Source organism: Zophobas morio, unplaced genomic scaffold (assembly GCF_036711695.1).
Source record: "Zophobas morio isolate AGI-343-1 ecotype UQ-CSIRO unplaced genomic scaffold, CSIRO_AGI_Zmor_V1 ptg000021l, whole genome shotgun sequence".
Taxonomy (NCBI): domain Eukaryota; kingdom Metazoa; phylum Arthropoda; class Insecta; order Coleoptera; family Tenebrionidae; genus Zophobas; species Zophobas morio.
The window spans coordinates 17,622,102-17,640,863 of record NW_026972126.1 but is presented as its reverse complement, the minus strand read 5'-3'; the positions used below and the strand labels follow the sequence as shown (position 1 = coordinate 17,640,863).

Genomic DNA, 18,762 nt, shown 5'->3' with positions numbered 1-18,762 from the left:
AGGCGAGACAATAGACAGCTTTTCGTCGAGGTGCATATTACATTTTTTCGTCGACCTTTATCAAAGTAAGCACTCACCTCGCCTTAAATAAATTAATTTGACGACAGCAAATGATAGTCTATGCCTATGTTTTTATCAAATCGTGGATGTACGAAAATGATCCAATCGCCGATCTCGCATAGTGCCCTATCACAGTACCCACGGCGGACGAAAAGGGTTTGCGGACGAAAAATATGTACTAGCCTTCAAAAATAGTCGATTTTTCGTTCGGGAATTAGTATATAAAATGTCATTTTTTGTAGAGATCGTAGTAGAAGGAATTGCCTCATTCGGCGAAATCGAGGTTTCCCTTCTATCCTGGACCAAGGCGACCTCTCAATTGTTTCGTGTTTTTGCTAATCACTTTTTGAATAATCTAGAGTCCAGTATGACACAACATGCCTAGTTTGATATTGTAAATTGGTCTATATTTTTGGGCAAGTTCTAGAGTCAAGTAAGTTTATGTAAGTAACCTATCACTGAGTGTAAATATTTGGTGTCCTTGTTCTACTGCTCTGTATCTGTCTCTCTATTGTCATAATATTATAATAATAATAATTGTACACAAAAAAAATACAGAAAATGAAAACATAAAGAAAATACTAAAGTTCTTATTAACATTTTAATGACAATATATTTTTAATTCTATTTTGTGCATTCTACATTCTACAATTTTAAGTACCCCGTCAGATCTTCGTGAAGACAAGTTTCTGTGATTTAGGGCTAAGTGCGGCACCACAAGTACCAGTAAAATCTAACGGTAAAGAGTCAACAGGCTCGATTTTAAAATTCTGCAAAACACCAGCAATAAATATTGTCGTTACCATGTTTGCTACGTCTTCGCCAACGCACATCCTTTTACCTGGAACAAAAGTTTGTCTTTTCCACTTCTTAACATATCTCATCTTACCGCTTTGAAATGGAAGGAATGATTCCGGTTTAAAAAACTTTCCGTCGCTGTCTATAAATCTTTCAGGACGAAATTCTTCCGGGTCTTTGTAGACTTTGGGATCCATGTGGATTGCCCACAATAATGGCATTATCATTGTGCCTTTTGGAATCGTCAGCCCTTCAAGGTATATATTTTCGGAGGCATGGTGCGGTACTCCTAGTGGTAATAAAGTTCTAATTCTGGCAATTTCGGCAAGAGTTGCTTTAGTGTAATGCAAATTTTCAAAATCCTCAAAGTCCAGTAATTCACCTTGTAAAACCCAAAGGAGTTCTTGTCTAATTTTGTTCTGAATTTCAACGTGTTGGGCTAAATATAGGAAGATCCAAAGTAAGGAATTTATAGTAGTTTCCGTAAAAGCAACGTAAAGGTCAAACAAAAGGCGATGTAGTTGATCAAGAGTGTAAATATTGTCAGATTTGCCTTCGGATATCTTTAACTGAAAGGCCTTAACAAGATTTGACTGAGAATCCTTGCAAGTCGATTTTTCACATTCGTCTATCAGTTTTCCTTGAATGTCACGAACTCTATGAACGGCTTCCTTTAGCAACGTTAATTGTTTCTTGTATGGTGGCAAGAAACTGCAACAATCGAATTTTAAATTATTATAATTTCATTACAAACCGTACCGTAAAAATGGCAGAAAGTTCATCGGAGATCCAAACATTAACAATTTAATGAAGACGTGAATATTCCGCGCTAAATCAGAAACTTTCTTGTCGTTCAAAGAAAATGGTTGGCCCAAAAATAAACTGCTAGCGGTACTGCTTACCAAATGGACGATAAGTTCTGAAGGATCCAGTGGTTTACAAAAAGCTTGATTTTTTACAACCTAAGTAGTGGAAAAAATGCATGTCACTTTTTCTCTTTCTAACTTACTTGTACAAATTCTTCAACATGTTTCTTTATCAACGTATCACAAGTTTTCCTATTAGGAGAAACTCTAGTGGCTCCTACTGTTCTCAAAAAATTTGCCACAAACTTACGTTGGTCTTTCCATAGATCAATATTAGCATGTGCAAGACCTACAATAGTAGAAAAGATTTGTTGTTTTGATTTCGTTAGAAACGGTACCTCTGCCTTCAAATACGGTATCAATCAAATAGAGAGGCGATCTTTCAAGTGTTTCGTCTCTTGCCAATACCTTTTTTAATATTCTAGCGTCAGCTAAAACTACGACGTTAACCATGCCAAGTTTGATGGTGTAAATCGGTCCATATTTTTGGGCAAGTTTTGTCAGAGTCAAGTAAGGTGCTGCTGGATCTAACTTATGTAAGTAACCAATCACTGGTAAATTCCAAGGTCCTGGAAGATATTTTTTGTCGCGGATAATTTTCACCAAAAGCAGGATTACTGTAATCATTATGACAAACATAGCGGTGGCCATCTGAAAAACAGTTTTTGATTTATCATGGTAACTACATTTCATTTAACAATTAACATTAAATATATACACTACCGGTTTTCGAACAGACTAGTTGAGTATAAAAATTGATATTAATAACACGGATGTATTAAGTTTTAATAACCAGAAGATGATTTAAGTGAATTAAATAGTATACTTACGTTTTTCAAATTGCACACTTATTTGTTTAACTACGAAGCAAATACTTCATTTATACAGTTATTACTCAGCCGGTTTTCGTACGACCGGACTGGTTTATTTTTTAAAAAGAAGAAGAGACTGGAAGCAAGTTGTTTTAAACCAGGTGCAAGTTTAACTTTTGACCTTGGCACCACTTTGTTTCACTATAAAATAATTATAAAAAAAAGATTCAGTTTTACTAATTTTGTTAATTATATACACATTTATATCTTTGTAGACATTGTTTCTTGTGGTTTTGGAGCGAGAGAAGCTTTAGTTATGCCAGTGAAATCTATCGGAGGGAAATCAGGTGGTGCAAGCTTAAAATTCTTCACCACAATGACAACAAATATGTACATCATTACTGTTGCTATTTCTTCTCCAATACACATTCTTTTACCTTAAACAAATTTCTGTACTTTCCGTCTTATACATGTTCAACCTTAGTACCGATCTGAAAAGGAAGGAATGATTCCGGTTTGACGAATTTTCCATCATCGTCCAGAAATCTTTCAGGGCGGAATTCTTCCGGTTCTTTGTAAACTTTTGGATCCATGTGGATTGCCCATAATAAAGGCATTATCATGGTATCTTTGGGAATCGTGAAACCTTCCACGCAAACATTTCCGGATACCCATTGTGGTATTCCAAATGGTGTTACAGTTCTAATTCTAGCCACTTCAGCAATAGCCGCTTTAGTATAGTGTAAGTTCACAAAATCATCCATTTCTACTGTTTCATCGTGCACTACTTCTAGAAGTTCTTGTCGTATTTTATTTTGCACTTCTTCGTAGTGGGCCAGATATAGTAAAATCCAACCAAAGGAGGTTTTGGTGGTTTCCATGAAAGCAATCTAAATGTCAAATAAAAGGTAGTGAAGTTGATTATGGTTGTAAATGTGTTCAGGGCTGCCTCTAGACATCTGGAGAAGAAATGCTTGTATAAGATTAGATGGATCAGTTTTGACACTAGACATGGACTCTTGGCATTCATTTACAAGTTTCTTTTGAACATCACGAATTATATGAACAGCCTTTTTTAGTGAAGTTAGTGTTCTTTTGAACATTGGTAAGAAACTGGAAATATTAAGTATAAGTTTATTTTAGCCAAAAGACAAAAAATACATTTTTGTATATGACACGTCAGAATTAGCAGTAGTTTAGCTTTATATATTTTGTTTCTAAAGCATTCACGTACCGTAAAAATGGCAAAAAATTTAATGGACCTCCAAAAGCTATGGCTTCAATTACTTTATCAATGTTTTCTGCTAAATCAGTAACCGTTTTGTCGTCCAACGAAAAGGATTTTCCCGGAAGTATTATACCAGCGATATTACTAACGCAACGAGATAGATATTCTGAAGGGTCCATTGATACACAACGATTTTGACATTCAATAACCTAAACATTAATTAAAACACTACTTCTTATCTTAACTCACTTGCTTGTACAAATTCCTCAACATGTTTTCTTATTAACGCCTCACACGTTTTCTTATTTGGGGTAACTCTACTGGCTCCTATCGTTCTTAAAAAATTTATTACAAACTTCCGTTGGTCTTTCAGTTGTTCAATAGGCAATGAAAGGATCCCTACAGCAATTGTAAAATTTCCAAAATTCTACTCGGAATCTGGTACCTTTGCCATCAATTACGGTGTAGAAAATATAGAGGGGAGGTCTTCCAAGTGTTTCGTCTTTTGCTAACAACTTCTTCAGTATTTTTGCGTCGGCTATGACGACGGTGTTAATAGAGCCAAGTTTAACCCTATAAACAGGTCCATATTGATGTACAAGCTTTGTGAATGTTAAGTGTGGTCCTGCTGGATCTAGTTTGTGTAAGTAACCTATAATTGGCAAATTAAAAGGTCCTGGAAGACATTTCTTGGCACGGAAAATCATCCTCAAAAGTAGTGTTGATATTATTATTACGATAAATATAGTTAATATCACCTGAAAAACGAATTTTGTTGTATTAATTGTATATGTACTGTACATACTAGATTTAATTTTAGTGTTACCATTCTTCAGTTTTATAAGCACGACACGATCTTAAAAATAATTGTAATGAAATTGTCATACTAGCACTACTAATAGTGGAAAACCAAGGATGTGTTTAGTAACCAGCTAAACGTATTTAAATCTAGAAAGGTGTTGGATGTATGATTGTTATTCATACATACGTACCGAAAAAGATTGATATAAATGATACACAAACATGTGCTGTGTAACACTGTATTTACTTGTTGTTAACGGTTCGAAGTCTATGTACAAAGTTGTTAAAATCGGAAACGATACATTGCAGGTAGAAGAGAAAGTTGGGGACGCTTGTTGACAAGGGTTGCGGTTGGTAGGTAAAACCGAAACCCGAACATGGTCCGGCGCCTTGAAAGAACTAACTTTCAACATGAAAAAGTATAACAATTGCAAATATGAATTACATAATATGTCTACATGACAGGTGCATACATTGACAATAAAATAGAGTACAGAACACAGAAAAAAAAAACAGGGGTAAATTTAGACACTGCACATTTGTTTATGTCGGAAGCACACACAGCTTAGTCACTTGCAGGTTAATCACATCATGCGCGGTTCTCACTGTCACTACGCGAATGGGGTCATGTAGACCGGGATGAACAGTAATAACGCGTCCCAGTGGTCCATATAAGCGGGGGTGTGTGGTCCTCCTTAATGACCACCAAATCGTCCACCTTATGCCCTTGTGGCTGGCCTTGGTCCATTTTGGGTGATGATGAAGTTGACCCATATGTTCTGCTGTCCACCGTTTCCAAAATTGCTGCTGAGTGCGACTGAATTGTTGCCACCTGGAGAGCCGGTTCGTTGAGACCGTGGTGACGTTATTCTCTGGAACAGCATTTAGAGGGGTTCCAACGAGGAAATGACCGGGAGTTAAAGGAGTTAGGTCATATGGATCTTTGGACATGGTGGTTAACAGGCGCGAATTCAAGCACGTTTCGACTTGTATTAGCAACGTCTGTATTTCCTGGAAATTAAATAAAAATGCACCAGTAACGCGCTTCAGCTGACTTTTCGCAGATTTGACCGCTGCTTCCCAGACATTCCCCATATGTGGTGTGGAAGGCGGAATGAAATGAAAATTCATGTGGTTAGTTGTCAAATGAGAATCATCCCGCCACAAAATTTGTTCGTATCGTCTGTCTTCGGGTTGAAATAAAATATGATGATACATGTTACAAATATCCGCAGTAAAAGCGACCTCATGCGTTATAGATTGAATTATTGCATCGGAAATGTCGTTTTGTACTTTTGACCCTGTACTGAGACAAGCATTTATGCTTTTTCCGACTGATGGTTTGACTGACCCATCAAACACTACGCAAATCTTTTCAGTGACCCCGTCAGTTTTGGAAACCGCATGATGAGGCAAAAAATGATGGGGTTTACTTTCGGTTTTTTGCTCTATAAATGAACCTAGTAAAAGCATGTGATCTAAATTAATGTTTTCTTTTATAAAATTATGATAGTTGATTTCTAACATAATATTTTTTGCGAACTTAAGTTCCGATGAGTACAATCGTTGAAGCGCGATTTCTTTCGAATTCCTCAAAATTGGGAAACTCTTGCTAAAGGTTAATTTGACTTGAAATCGTCCGTTGGACAATCGAGTGGCATTGTTAATAAAATAGTTCTCCTGTTGCATTTCAGGAGCTGTGAGCGACTTGTCATCGCTTGAATGGCTTTCAAGTTTGCAAAACTTTTCGACTTGCTTTTCTAAATTGACATTATCGACGGCGCAATGTAGATTTTGACGAGTGTTACTGGTGGGGCATCCATGCAATGGCCCTCCTACAATCCAACCTAATAAAGTTTTTTGTAATATTAAGCCATGTCCTATCGTTTGAATTTGACCTACACATAACAGTTGCCAAAATAATCCAGCTCCGATTAACAGATCGATTGGCTGTGACAAAGTGAAATTAGGATCGGCAAGTTTTACCGCTTCAGGTATGTCCAGCTCATCTTTAGAAAAGGTACGGACAGGTATGTTCTTCGAAATTTTTGGGATTACCAGACAATTTAAAGCTGTTGTAAATGAGTAATGCAACGACTCGATCTGTACCTGAACCTTTTGTCTAGCGGTCGTATTTGAACATTGAATACCTGCTACGACCACATTTGCATTTTCTGTACTTAAACCCAATTTGTTAGTGGCGGCTTCAGTAATAAAATGCGATTCTGAACCCACGTCTAACAAAGCCCGGAATTTTTGAAATTTGTTTTTACAATCCTTTATTAGAATTATTGCTGTAGAGAAAACGGCTTGTGGAAAAAGGGCGGATGAGCAATAAACTCCACTGGTACTGGGCTGGTTTTCGTTTGAATGGGAGGGTTGGTCACTATGTAAAAGTGTATTATGTTTCAATTGGCATAATTTACATGACATAGATTTACAGCTATCGGACGTATGCGATGGTTTGAGACAATTTTGACATAATTTCAACCTATCTACCTGAGACTTTCTTTCCGAAACACTGAGTTTTAAAAAGGTAACACAGTTGTAAATTAAATGAGATTTTTTACAAAAATAACAAGTGGATTGTGTACTATTGCGATTTACTGCCGCTGTAAATGTAGACACCTTTTGTGTTTTAAGTGTATTATAAAAAGGTAGCCATTCAGTATAAATTCCGCTAAACGGTTTAATAACAATCGGGAGCGACTGCACCGATGGTGACGGTGTGCTCGTAGGTGCGTTACCTTGCGGTGCAGGTGAAGATGTGTTAACGCGTTTTTGTTCAATAGCATCTTCGACATCTGCACATAAATCGTAATACGCGTTTTCAAAATAAAGTCTTGTGGTAGCTTGTTCTAAATTGGGGGTGGCGTCATCAAGAGCTTCAATCTGAGAATGGATTTTGTCAAACTGAGCCTTAATACGTACAAAATCGCGCAATCTTACTCTCAGTCCAGAAGCGGATGTACTTAGATTGTTTGTTTCAAACCACAACTTGAAACGCGATATTTCGTCGTGAATGCGATTTCTTTTTAAGAATAAAATTTGTAAATTTCCTGCATCCTCTGGTGTAGGATTTGAGTCCGAAAATGTTTCGGCATTGTCGTCACCTTCCGCGCCTGCCATGTGTGGAGTATCGAAAGTTTGCGAACGCGTCATAACCATTTGAAAAACCGCTTAGTTGAAATACGTAAAACTGGTACAGTTCGGGCAAGGTAAATGGTACTTGCCAATGAAATTCAAATAAAATGACGTGCAATTACGGTCGAATGCGTGCTTGACCGGAAATAGATAAAGAAAAGGAATAGTTGGAACCCACTCACCGCAATAAGGCCCTCTGGCACCTGGGACGGCTAGACTGATTCGCTGCTCTCCTGTCCGGTTGGGAATTTCCAATGGCTGGATCCCGTCTTCCGATGCAGGCGTCGAAAATTGCCAAAACCGTAATAAGATCACCTGGAGCCTGGGTGAATTGACTGGATGGGCTGAATTCGCTGCTCTCCTGCTCGGTAGGGAACTCCGATGGCCGGTAGGTCACGTCTCCCGATACAGGCGTCGAAAATTACCAAAAACGTGATAAGGTCACTTGGAACCTTGGATGAAACGACTGGATGGGCTGGATTCGCTGCTCTCCTGTCCGGTAGGGAACTCCGATGGCCGGTAGATCACGTCTCCCGATACAGGCGTCGAAAAATGGCACCACCGCGTTTTATTGTTGAATTCACAGCACTGGATCACACATGTGGAGAGATCCGGCTCGAAGGACCAATGTTGGATGTATGATTGTTATTCATACATACGTACCGAAAAAGATTGATATAAATGATACACAAACATGTGCTGTGTAACACTGTATTTACTTGTTGTTAACGGTTCGAAGTCTATGTACAAAGTTGTTAAAATCGGAAACGATACATTGCAGGTAGAAGAGAAAGTTGGGGACGCTTGTTGACAAGGGTTGCGGTTGGTAGGTAAAACCGAAACCCGAACAAAAGGTGATTTATAATTTACGTCAATAGATATATGTAGTAATTAAAAAATTTTCTTGTTATGCTTGCATCTTAATCATGGTTTGAAATACTAAAATGCTTGCGTAATCAGGCAGTGTTTTAAAGTCGCCTAGATAACGAGGAATACTTTAATATTAATAAAAGACAAGTAGCACTAATTTTTCTTCATTATCACTGTGTGATTCGAAGTTCATAGCGGAAAGAATAAAGCAGAACCACCTGTCTTAACGCCGGACATGCGCAAATCAAACTTGAAAAGCATTGCTATTGCAAAAACAATTTTAAAGTTTAAAATTTAAAGAAATCACCCAAACATAGTTTAAAATGTTATATTTTACTAAGTGCCTAATTAAATTTTTGTAAAGATCAGTTTCTGCGGTTTAGGTATTAGTGTGGCACCACAAATACCAGTCAAATCTAATGGTGTAGAGTCAACACGCTCGACTCTAAAATTCTGCAAAACACCAGCAATGAAAATTGTTGCCGCTGTTTTTGCTATATCTTCACCAATGCACATTCTTTTACCTAAAACAAAACTCTATGTATATTTTTCAGTTCCTTATATATTTCTTCTTACCGCTTTGAAACGGAAGGAATGACTCCGGTTTAAAAAAGTGTCCATTACTGTCTAAAAATCTTCCAGGACGAAATTCTTCCGGCTCTTTATAAAATTGTGGATCCATATGTATTGCCCATAATAACGGCATTATCATTACACCTTTTGGAATCGTAAATCCCTCAATGCAAATTTCTTCAGAGGTACTGTGTGGAATTCCCAATGGTGTTAAACTTCTAATCCGGGCGACTTCGGCAATAGTTGCCTTAATGTAGTGTAAGTTGATCAAATCGTCCACTTCTACCGTTTTATCTTCTAACACGTGGGAGAGTTCTTGTCGTATTTTATTCTGAACCTCAGGGTATTGGACCAACCCAAGCAGCAGACTGTCGTCTAATTCACGTCAATTTTTGGTCATAACTCGTCGGCGACGTCATTCGCCCAAAAAATCACGTGAAAATGACGAGATTTTTATGACTTACTTCTGACGTCAATTAATGACGTCAAAAGGCCGTCCTTTCTTCGTCATTTTTTATAGATTATATGATCAATTAGATGTGGGTCGTCGTATCCTTTAAAAAGTGGCCTTCATAATGCTTAATTATATTTAGAGCAAAAAATACAACGGCTTTGTTAGAAATACACCAAAGACAATTTTTTTCTTTCTAATAATTTCTAATAAAATAATTATTTCTGAAAACTTGTTTACTTGTGAAAGTGTTGTAAGTACCTGCTTGGCAAATTATAAATAGAACATCCGGGGTTGAGCGTATACCTGCGACACAAACAATGTCATAAAAATTCTTTGTCCATTGTCCCTAAAACGGGACAAAGTTTTGAAGAATTCCTTCGTCGAATTTTGATTTTATAAAGACGTTTATAAAGTGATGATGGTTACCAAAAAAATTCGAGAGTGATTAATATTCAGTTTTATTAAATTTATTTTTATCCGTATTTACCTACTATACAATACATCAGATGTTTGGGGTGTGCATTCGAACTTTCCCTTTTTTCGGTATTTATGTTTATTGCACTTCACAGAGAAGCATTCCAATATTTCCAGTTGGTTCTCAACCACCGAAACTTTGTCGTGTATCCGTTACTCACTTCATTTTTAACGCAGTGTGGGTTGTACTTATTTATACTAGGTAAGTTAATATCTAATAAAGTAATCATTTTAATTTTTACGTGTTTCTGTTATTTTTGATAACTGTACGTAGATAACAAAAGCAGTTTTTTCAGATAAGCTGGAAAGATCACCATTAATCACTGAAGATACTCTCACTGATTATGAAGAACTTACGGTGAATGTTTTTGAAAATGAGGCGCTATAAAATATTGAAAAGGTATGTTACTGCAATTTTTTATGAACTAATGCTAATGAACATAATTTTATTTTAGATTTGAAACAAATACAAAACACATGTGCGAAACGAAAGAAATGCTAAAGGAAACGAGTGAAAAAATCTCCAACATGGAAACGTCATCAAATCTGACAACTGAAAAAGAAAACAAAAATAGAAATTATGCCGCCAAAACCACACCTAAACAAATTTTGACGAATTACAAGATTATGTTTGCATAATAGAACAAGCAGATTTCTTTGTAAGTTAAAAAAAATACAATGAATTCATATATACATATATAACATTAATATTGGATATTATATACCGGTAGATGCCTGTAATACTACGATACTTTTTGGCAACTTACTATCTACACATACACATTTCGCTTCATTGTAAAAAGTATTGACAACGAGATTTTCCTGATAGGCTGTACGTTTTTGTCAATGCAACCATTTTACGATTATCCGTTACATTCAAGTAAATTTAGCATTTTTAAAGTACATAATTAGTTTTCTGCTTTAAGCTGTAATCCCTTAAATTTAATAATACTCAAATGTTTGCTATTGCCCATAGATGAAAAAATGAATGCATTTCCATTAATCCATGCACTCTAACGGGTTTTTCTTTTCAGTGCAATAAATTGAGGCAAACTTAAAAAACTTAGGTTATTGATATGATTGTTAAAACAGAATTAATTCTTAACGGTACTTTTTTGTGTGTTGGGGATAGTCAAGTCGTCGTGAATTAGATAGTTTTACATATACTGTGGTTTTACAGTGTATTTTCAATCAAGTAACTTCAACAATGCGATTCAATTGTCTTTTCCCTTTATTCTAGTTTTTTTTTAAATTTTTTGTAAATAGATTTGTTTGTGTTTTTAAGACTGATCTATAGTTTATTATAGTTTTTTGTTTAATATTCTTTGTAACTAAATAGATTTCTTTGTGTTTTTAAAACTGATTTTTCTTTAAATAGCTTATTTTATTGCAACGTTTATTTTTTATTAAATTGTACAATATCCTTTTTTTTGTTTATACTAATTATACTCGTAATTACCTGTATGTAGATTTGTTTGTGTTCTTAGGAGTGGTTTATCTTTAATTTGTTTAATTGACATATTTTTTATTTGTTTATTGAAGTTCATTGTTGGTTGTACAAAATTGTAGTAAATTTAATTTTTTTACACTAATTTGTTTTAGCTTTAATTAATATATACTTTGTTTTGGGCTTTACTTGGTGATTGTAACGAATTATAATATTTTATTTAAGCTAAACAATATAAAAAAATAAAATTATTTCAGCGTTTTATTTATTGCATATTTTTTTCTAAAAATCAAAATATAAAAAACGTCTTAAAATGGACAATAAATGCCGTCTCTAGGACGTCAGTAAATCACGTCAATAATTCGTTACAAAATGACGACTCTAAGACGTCAGTACATCACGTCAATAGTTCGTGAGAAAATGATGTCATCTAGACGAGACATTTGACCGTCATTGGTACGTCAATATCACGTGAAATGTTTGGTCACTATGACGTAAATGATGACCATTTATTCACGTGAAAAAGACGACATCATGTTGCCTGGGAAATAGAGTAAAATCCAAAGTGAGGAATTTGTCGTTGTTTCAGTAAAAGTGACATAAAGATCAAATAGAAGACGATGCAGCTGGTCGACATTGTAAATGTGTTCAGGCTTGCCTTCGGATATTTGTAGTTGAAAAGCTTCAACAAGATTTGACGGAGAATCCACACAAGACGCTTTTTCACATTCCTGTACCAGTTTCTTTTGAATTTCGCGAACTCTTTGGACAGCTTCTTTTACCAGCGTCAATTTTTTCTTGTATGGCGGCAAGAAACTGCAACAGCCAATTTCAAATTGTTGCAAGTTAACTGAAAACCATACCGTAGAAATGGCAGTAAGTTCAATGGAGTTCCGAACAGTATTGACTTATTGAAAAAGTTAAGATTCCGTGATAAATCAGCAACTTTCTTGTCGTTCAAAGAAAATGGTTTGCCCAGAAGTAAATTGCTAGCGATGCTACTTACAAGATGGGATACAAGTTCCGAAGGATCCACGGGTTTGTAAAACGCTTGACTTTTTACAACCAAAGTATTGAAAAAGCAATGAAATAAAATGCTTTTTATCTGTTTCTAACTTACTTGAACAAATTCTTCAACGTGCGTCTTTATCAACGTTTCAAAGGCTTTCCTGTTAGGAGAAAATTGAGTGGCTCCTACTGTTCTTAAAAAATTTGCCACAAATTTCCGTTGGTCTTTCCATAGATCAAGATCAGCTTGTGCAAGTCCTACAATATTAGTGAAAATTTTTCGTTATCATTTCGTTGTAGGTGATACCTTTGCCTTCAAATACAGTAGTAACTAAATAGAGAGGCGGTCTTCCAAGTGTTTCGTCTTTTGCCAATATTTTTTTTATTATTCTAACGTCAGCTATGACTACAACTTTTACCATGCCAAGTTTGATGCTGTAAATCGGTCCATATTTTTGGACAAGTTTTGTTAAGGTCAAGTAAGGTGCTTGCGGATCAAGTTTATGTAAGTAACCTATAATAGGGAAATTCCATGGTCCTGGAAGACATTTTTTGTCTCTGAAAATGTTGACCAAAAGTAGTATTATTATAATTGTTATGATTACTACAAATACAGCTGCACCCATCTGTAAAATATTTTTTCATTTATGATTTAACAATTTTGCTTTGAACAATTAACACAAAACACATACGGTTATTTAATTTTACTCTATTGGTTCTTGAACAGACTTGATAGAGTTGGGAATTAGAAATGGTGCACTTTAACATTGCTCGATATTAATAAGGCAGATACATGCATTACGTTGCATTTTTATATATAATAAGTAATAATAAATAATGTCTAATTGTGGAAAAATCCGTAGCCATTATAAAATAGAATTAAATTCAGGTTTTTAAACAGTTCCAAAACAAAATAGTTATTTATGTACGAAGGACGAAAAACTGATTATTATAGTCGAGTTTGCAGATTGATAGCCGAGGCGCAACCGAGACTAGCAAGCAGGCGAGACAATAGATATAATAAACATGTTTTAAAATTCTTCACCACATTAACAACAAATACGTTTCCTCGTGTATAATGAAAATATACAGGGTTATTCACGAAAACTTCCACGCGCAAAAAAGTGTAACCAACAAAAGATCAGAATCGGAATCTCTGATAGATATTTACCATATTTTTTTTTTAATTTTTGTTTTTGTTTTAATAATTTTGAAATACATGTTTGTTTTTAGGTCAACGGCATAAACTAACCAATTCAAAACAAGAGCACAACGTAGGTGTTTCATTTTCCCAAACATTAATCAACATTAAAACAAACTTTCTAAATTTTAAAATTGCTACTTTTGAATATGAGTGCACAAAGTTTTTAATTCTCAACACTTTTCCAGAATTAAATTAAACAAAGAAGGGGTGGTACTAGCAATTTTTTGAGATAAATATGTGCAAGTCAAATATTTGATTGATTGATGAACGTCAGGGTCCGGATGGCACTGAGCTTATTCACTGGGCGAGGATAAATGCGTTGCGCGAGGTAGTCCTCTCGTTACGGCTGGAGTTGAATAGCGGCTCTCCGCGCAATCCTTTTGTCGTAGAAGGAATTGCCTCACTCGGCGAAATCGAGGTGTCCCTTCTATCCTGGGCCATGATCACCACAAAAATAAACATGCCTAGTTTGACGCTGTAAATTGTCATAATATAATAATAATAATTGTATACAAAAAAACTACAGAAAATGAAAATATAAAGAAAATACTACAGCTTTTATTAAAATTTTAATGACATTATATTTTAAATTCTATATTCTGTATACTACATTCTACATTTTAAAGTATCCCGTCAGATCTTCGTGAAGACAAGTTTCTGTGGTTTAGGGCTAAGTGCGGCACCGCAAGTACCAGTAAAATCTAACGGTAAAGAGTCAACAGGCTCGATTTTAAAATTCTGCAAAACACCAGCAACAAATATTGTCGTTACCATGTTTGCTACGTCTTCGCCAACGCACATCCTTTTACCTGGAACAAAAGTTTGTCTTTTTCACTTTTTAACATATCTCATCTTACCGCTTTGAAATGGAAGGAATGATTCAGGTTTAAAAAACTTTCCATTGCTGTCTATAAATCTTTCAGGACGAAATTCTTCCGGGTCTTTGTAGACTTTGGGATCCATGTGGATTGCCCACAATAATGGCATTATCATTGTGCCTTTTGGAATCGTCACCCCATCAAGGTATATATTTTCGGAGGCATAGTGTGGTACCCCTAATGGAACTACGGTTCTAATTCTGGCAATTTCGGCAAGAGTTGCTTTAGTGTAATGCAAATTTTCAAAATCCTTAAAGTCCAGTAATTCACCTTGTAAAACCCAAAGGAGTTCTTGTCGAATTTTGTTCTGAATTTCAACGTGTTGGGCTAAATATAGGAAGATCCAAAGTAAGGAATTTATAGTAGTTTCCGTAAAAGCAACGTAAAGGTCAAAGAAAAGGCGATGTAGTTGATCAAGAGTGTAAATATTGTCAGATTTGCCTTCGGATATCTGTAATTGAAAGGCCTTAACAAGATTTGATTGAGAATCCTTGCAAGTCGATTTTTCACATTCGTGTATCAGTTTTCCCTGAATGTCACGCACTCTATGAACGGCTTCTTTTAGCAATGTTATCTTTTTTTTGTATGGTGGCAAGAAACTGTAACAATCGTGTTTTAAATTATTATAATTTTGTTACAAACCGTACCGTAAGAATGGCAAGAAGTTCAGTGGAGCTCCGAACATTAATAATTCATTGAATGCGCGAATATTCCGTGCTAAATCAGTAACTTTCTTGTCACTCAAAGAAAATGGTTTTCCCAGAAATAAACTATTAGCGGTACTGCTTATTAAATGGGTTACAAGTTCTGAAGGATCCAATGGTTTGCAAAAAGCTGGTCTTTTTAGAACCTAAGTGGTGGAAAAAATGCATTTGCCAATTTTTCTTTTTCTAACTTACTCGTACAAACTCGTCAACATGTTTTTTTATCAATGTCCCACAAGTTTTCCTATTAGGAGAAACTCTTGCGGCTCCTACAGCTCTTAAAAAATTTGACACGAACTTGCGTTGGTCTTTCCATAGATCAATATTAGCATGTGCAAGACCTACAATAATAGACAAGATTTGTTGTTTTGATTTCGTTAGAAACGGTACCTCTGCCTTCAAATACGGTATCAATCAAATAGAGAGGCGATCTTTCAAGTGTTTCGTCTCTTGCCAATACCTTTTTTAATATTCTAGCGTCAGCCAAGACTACGACGTTAAACGTGCCAAGTTTGATCTTGTAAATCGGTCCATATTTTTGGGCAAGTTTTGTCAGAGTCAAGTAAGGTGCTGTTGGATCTAACTTATGTAAGTAACCAATCACTGGTAAATTCCAAGGTCCTGGAAGATATTTTTTGTCGAGGACAATTTTCACAAAAAGCAGGATTACTATAACCACTATGATAAATATAGTGGTGGCCATCTGAAAAACAGTTTTTGATTTATCATGGTAACTACGTTTCATAGAGCAATTAACATAAAGTATATACACTACCGGTTTTCGAACAGACTAGTTGAGTATAAAAGTGATATTAATAACATGGATGTATTAAGTTTTAATAAACAGAAGATGATTTAAGTGAATTAAATAGTATACTTACGTTTTTCAAATTGCACACTTATTTGTTTAACTACGAAGCAAATATTTCATTAATGGAGTTATTAGTCAGCCGGTTTTCGTCCGACCGGACTAGTTTATTTTTTAAAAAGAACAAGAGACTGGAAGCAAGGTCTTTTTAAACAAGGTGCAAGTTTAACTTTTGACCTTGGCGCAATTTTCTTTCATCATAAAGTAAGTACAGTATTACTAACAGTAACAGTATTAATTACATAGACATTTATATCTTCTTAAACATTATTTCCTGTGGTTTTGGAGAGAGAGAAGCTTTAGAAACGCCAGTGAAATCTATCGAAGCGAAAATAGGCGGTGCAAGTTTAAAATTCTTCACCACAATGACAACAAATATGGACGCCATCATTTTTACTAATTCTTCTCCAATACATATTCTTTTACCTTAAACAAATTTTTAGACTTTCTGTTTTATGCATATTCTACCTTAGTACCGGTCTGAAAAGGAAGGAACGATTCCGGTTTGAAGAATTTTCCATCATCGTCTAGAAATCTTTCAGGGCGAAATTCTCCCGGTTCTTTGTACACTGTTGGATCCATGTGGATTCCCCATAATAAAGGCATTATCATTGTATCTTTGGGAAATGTAAAACCTTCCACGCAAACATTTTCAGATACCCATTGTGGTACTCCCAAAGGTGCTACAGTTCTAATTCTAGCCACTTCAGCAATAACTGCTTTAGTATAGTGTAAATTCACAAAGTCATCCATTTCGATAGTTTTATCTTGCACTAGTTCTAGAAGTTCTTGTCGTATTTTATTTTGCACTTCTTCGTACTGGGCCAGATATAGTAAAATCCAACCAAACGAAGTTTTCGTGGTCTCCGTGAAAGCAATATAAATGTCAAATAAAAGATAGTGAAGTTGATCATGGTTGTAAATGTAATCAGGGCTGCCTCTAGACATCTGGAGGAGAAATGCGTGAATAAGGTTAGATGGAACATCAGTTTTGACCCTGGACATGGACTCTTGGCATTCATTTATAAGTTTCTTTTGAAGATCATGAATTATATGAACAGCCTTTTTTAGTGAAGCTAGTGATTTTTTGAACTTTGGTAAGAAACTAGAAATACTCACAATTTATCTGTATGCCTTCTGCCTCGACAAAAATTCACATACCGTAAAAATGGCAAGAAGTTTAATGGACCTCCAAACGCTATAGCTTCCAATACCGTATCAAAGTTCTGTGCTAAATCAATAACCGTCTTGTCATCCACCGAAAATGTTTTGCCCAGAAGTATCATACCAGCGATATTACCAACACAACGGGATAGAGATTCTGAAGGATCCATTGATACACAACGATTTTGACATTTAATAACCTGATTATTGAAACTATTATTATAGAAATAATTCTGTTAACCCACTTACTTGTACAAATTCTTCAACATGTTTTCTTATTAACGTCTCACACGTTTTCTTATTTGGGGAAGCTCTACTGGCGCCTATTATTCTTAAAAAATTTGTTAGAAACTTACGTTGAACATTCCATTGCTCAATAGGCAACATAAAGAACCCTACAACGACTGTAAAGTTACCAAAGTAGGTGGTTTCGAATCTAGTACCTTTGTTATTAAACACGTTGTTCATAACGTAGAGGGGCGGTCTCCTAAGTGTTTCATCTTTTGATAAGACTTTTTTTAGTAATTTAGCATCAGCTATGACGGTCACGTTAATCGACCCAAGTTTGACCCTATAGAGAGGTCCATATTTTTGAACGAGTTTTGTTAAAGTTACGTGTGGTGCTGCTGGGTCCAGTTTATGTATGTAACCTACAATGGGCAAATTCCATGGTCCTGGAAGACAATTTTTATCACGGAAAATCGTGAACAAAAGGAGTAATGTTATTATTATGACTATAAATATCGTCACGATCATCTGAAAAACGATTTTTTGTTTGTTTATTGTATTTATGTTCTACATACTGTATTAATTGTAGTGTTGTATTTCTTCAGTATATTGAAACGATGGTTTGTAAAGACGGTCTGATATGGAATAAAGTTGTTTAAACCAACTAAGAAAATTAATAATGCAAAAATCAGATAGTTAAATACTTAAACGATGTACTTAAACCTAGCAAGGTCAAGTACAATTTATGTTAATAAATAAAAGTTGTAATTAATAGACTTTCTGATTAAACTCGTATTTCCTCCATAATCCTGTATTAAACAAGCAGATGCGTGCATAATGAGGCCTTTAAAACAATAGTGTTATACTGAGCAAGACAATCAACAATGACAAAAACAGGTAGCTATTTAAACGAGAATCCTAAATTTAGCAAGACTAACATACCCAGACGATTCTAACAAATGTTCCGATGTATTTTCTACTATACCAATTTTTTTCAAAACATTAGTCAACACTGATATCAAATCTAGATATAGAATTTTCAATGCCATTCGATAATTAAGTTAAACAGGCACTTTTATTTTTATAAAAACTGGTTTTGCTGGAAACATTATTTTTGTTTATAAAAAGACAAGCTACATTATTGTTAGTTATTTTGCATTATTTTCTGTCAGTGGAAGAAG

At 35.3% G+C, this 18,762-nt stretch overlaps 5 protein-coding genes across 6 annotated transcripts; all 5 read right to left on the bottom strand.

Moving 5' to 3' along the window:
* Window positions 1-647: 647 nt before the first annotated feature.
* On the bottom strand, window positions 648-2,666 carry LOC135132259 (cytochrome P450 306a1-like). Its single transcript, XM_064060287.1, has 6 exons — window positions 2,555-2,666; window positions 2,063-2,375; window positions 1,868-2,013; window positions 1,618-1,820; window positions 950-1,569; window positions 648-901 (listed from the first exon to the last, which is right to left on the bottom strand). Exons 2-6 carry the CDS (start codon window positions 2,373-2,375, stop codon window positions 726-728), a joined length of 1,458 nt encoding a protein of 485 aa, XP_063916357.1. The 5' UTR covers window positions 2,555-2,666; the 3' UTR covers window positions 648-725.
* A 334-nt stretch (window positions 2,667-3,000) lies between these two features.
* LOC135131731 (cytochrome P450 2U1-like) lies at window positions 3,001-3,417 on the bottom strand. The gene has a single exon (XM_064059580.1). The coding sequence runs from the start codon at window positions 3,415-3,417 to the stop codon at window positions 3,001-3,003; it is 417 nt and encodes a 138-aa protein (XP_063915650.1).
* Window positions 3,418-8,927: 5,510 nt separating this feature from the next.
* Window positions 8,928-14,228, bottom strand: LOC135131730 (cytochrome P450 306a1-like). Its single transcript, XM_064059579.1, has 8 exons — window positions 14,041-14,228; window positions 12,843-13,093; window positions 12,726-12,793; window positions 12,648-12,658; window positions 12,391-12,582; window positions 12,147-12,343; window positions 9,156-9,527; window positions 8,928-9,103 (listed from the first exon to the last, which is right to left on the bottom strand). Exons 1-8 carry the CDS (start codon window positions 14,226-14,228, stop codon window positions 8,928-8,930), a joined length of 1,455 nt encoding a protein of 484 aa, XP_063915649.1.
* A 73-nt stretch (window positions 14,229-14,301) lies between these two features.
* On the bottom strand, window positions 14,302-16,301 carry LOC135132826 (cytochrome P450 306a1-like). 2 transcript variants are annotated; one of them, XM_064061030.1, is made up of 6 exons: window positions 16,203-16,301; window positions 15,712-16,024; window positions 15,523-15,662; window positions 15,265-15,467; window positions 14,597-15,216; window positions 14,302-14,548 (listed from the first exon to the last, which is right to left on the bottom strand). In XM_064061030.1, the coding sequence occupies exons 2-6, from the start codon at window positions 16,022-16,024 to the stop codon at window positions 14,373-14,375; spliced, it is 1,452 nt and encodes a 483-aa protein (XP_063917100.1). In that variant the 5' UTR covers window positions 16,203-16,301; the 3' UTR covers window positions 14,302-14,372. The 2 variants fall into 2 exon arrangements, with proteins under 2 accessions (XP_063917100.1, XP_063917098.1); XM_064061028.1 differs by having other exon boundaries at window positions 14,303-14,548; window positions 15,517-15,662.
* A 90-nt stretch (window positions 16,302-16,391) lies between these two features.
* Window positions 16,392-18,592, bottom strand: LOC135132825 (cytochrome P450 306a1-like). The gene is made up of 7 exons (XM_064061027.1): window positions 18,524-18,592; window positions 18,157-18,245; window positions 17,797-18,109; window positions 17,603-17,748; window positions 17,351-17,553; window positions 16,666-17,294; window positions 16,392-16,615 (listed from the first exon to the last, which is right to left on the bottom strand). Exons 3-7 carry the CDS (start codon window positions 18,107-18,109, stop codon window positions 16,440-16,442), a joined length of 1,467 nt encoding a protein of 488 aa, XP_063917097.1. The 5' UTR covers window positions 18,157-18,245; window positions 18,524-18,592; the 3' UTR covers window positions 16,392-16,439.
* Between the last annotated feature and the right edge of the window lie 170 nt (window positions 18,593-18,762).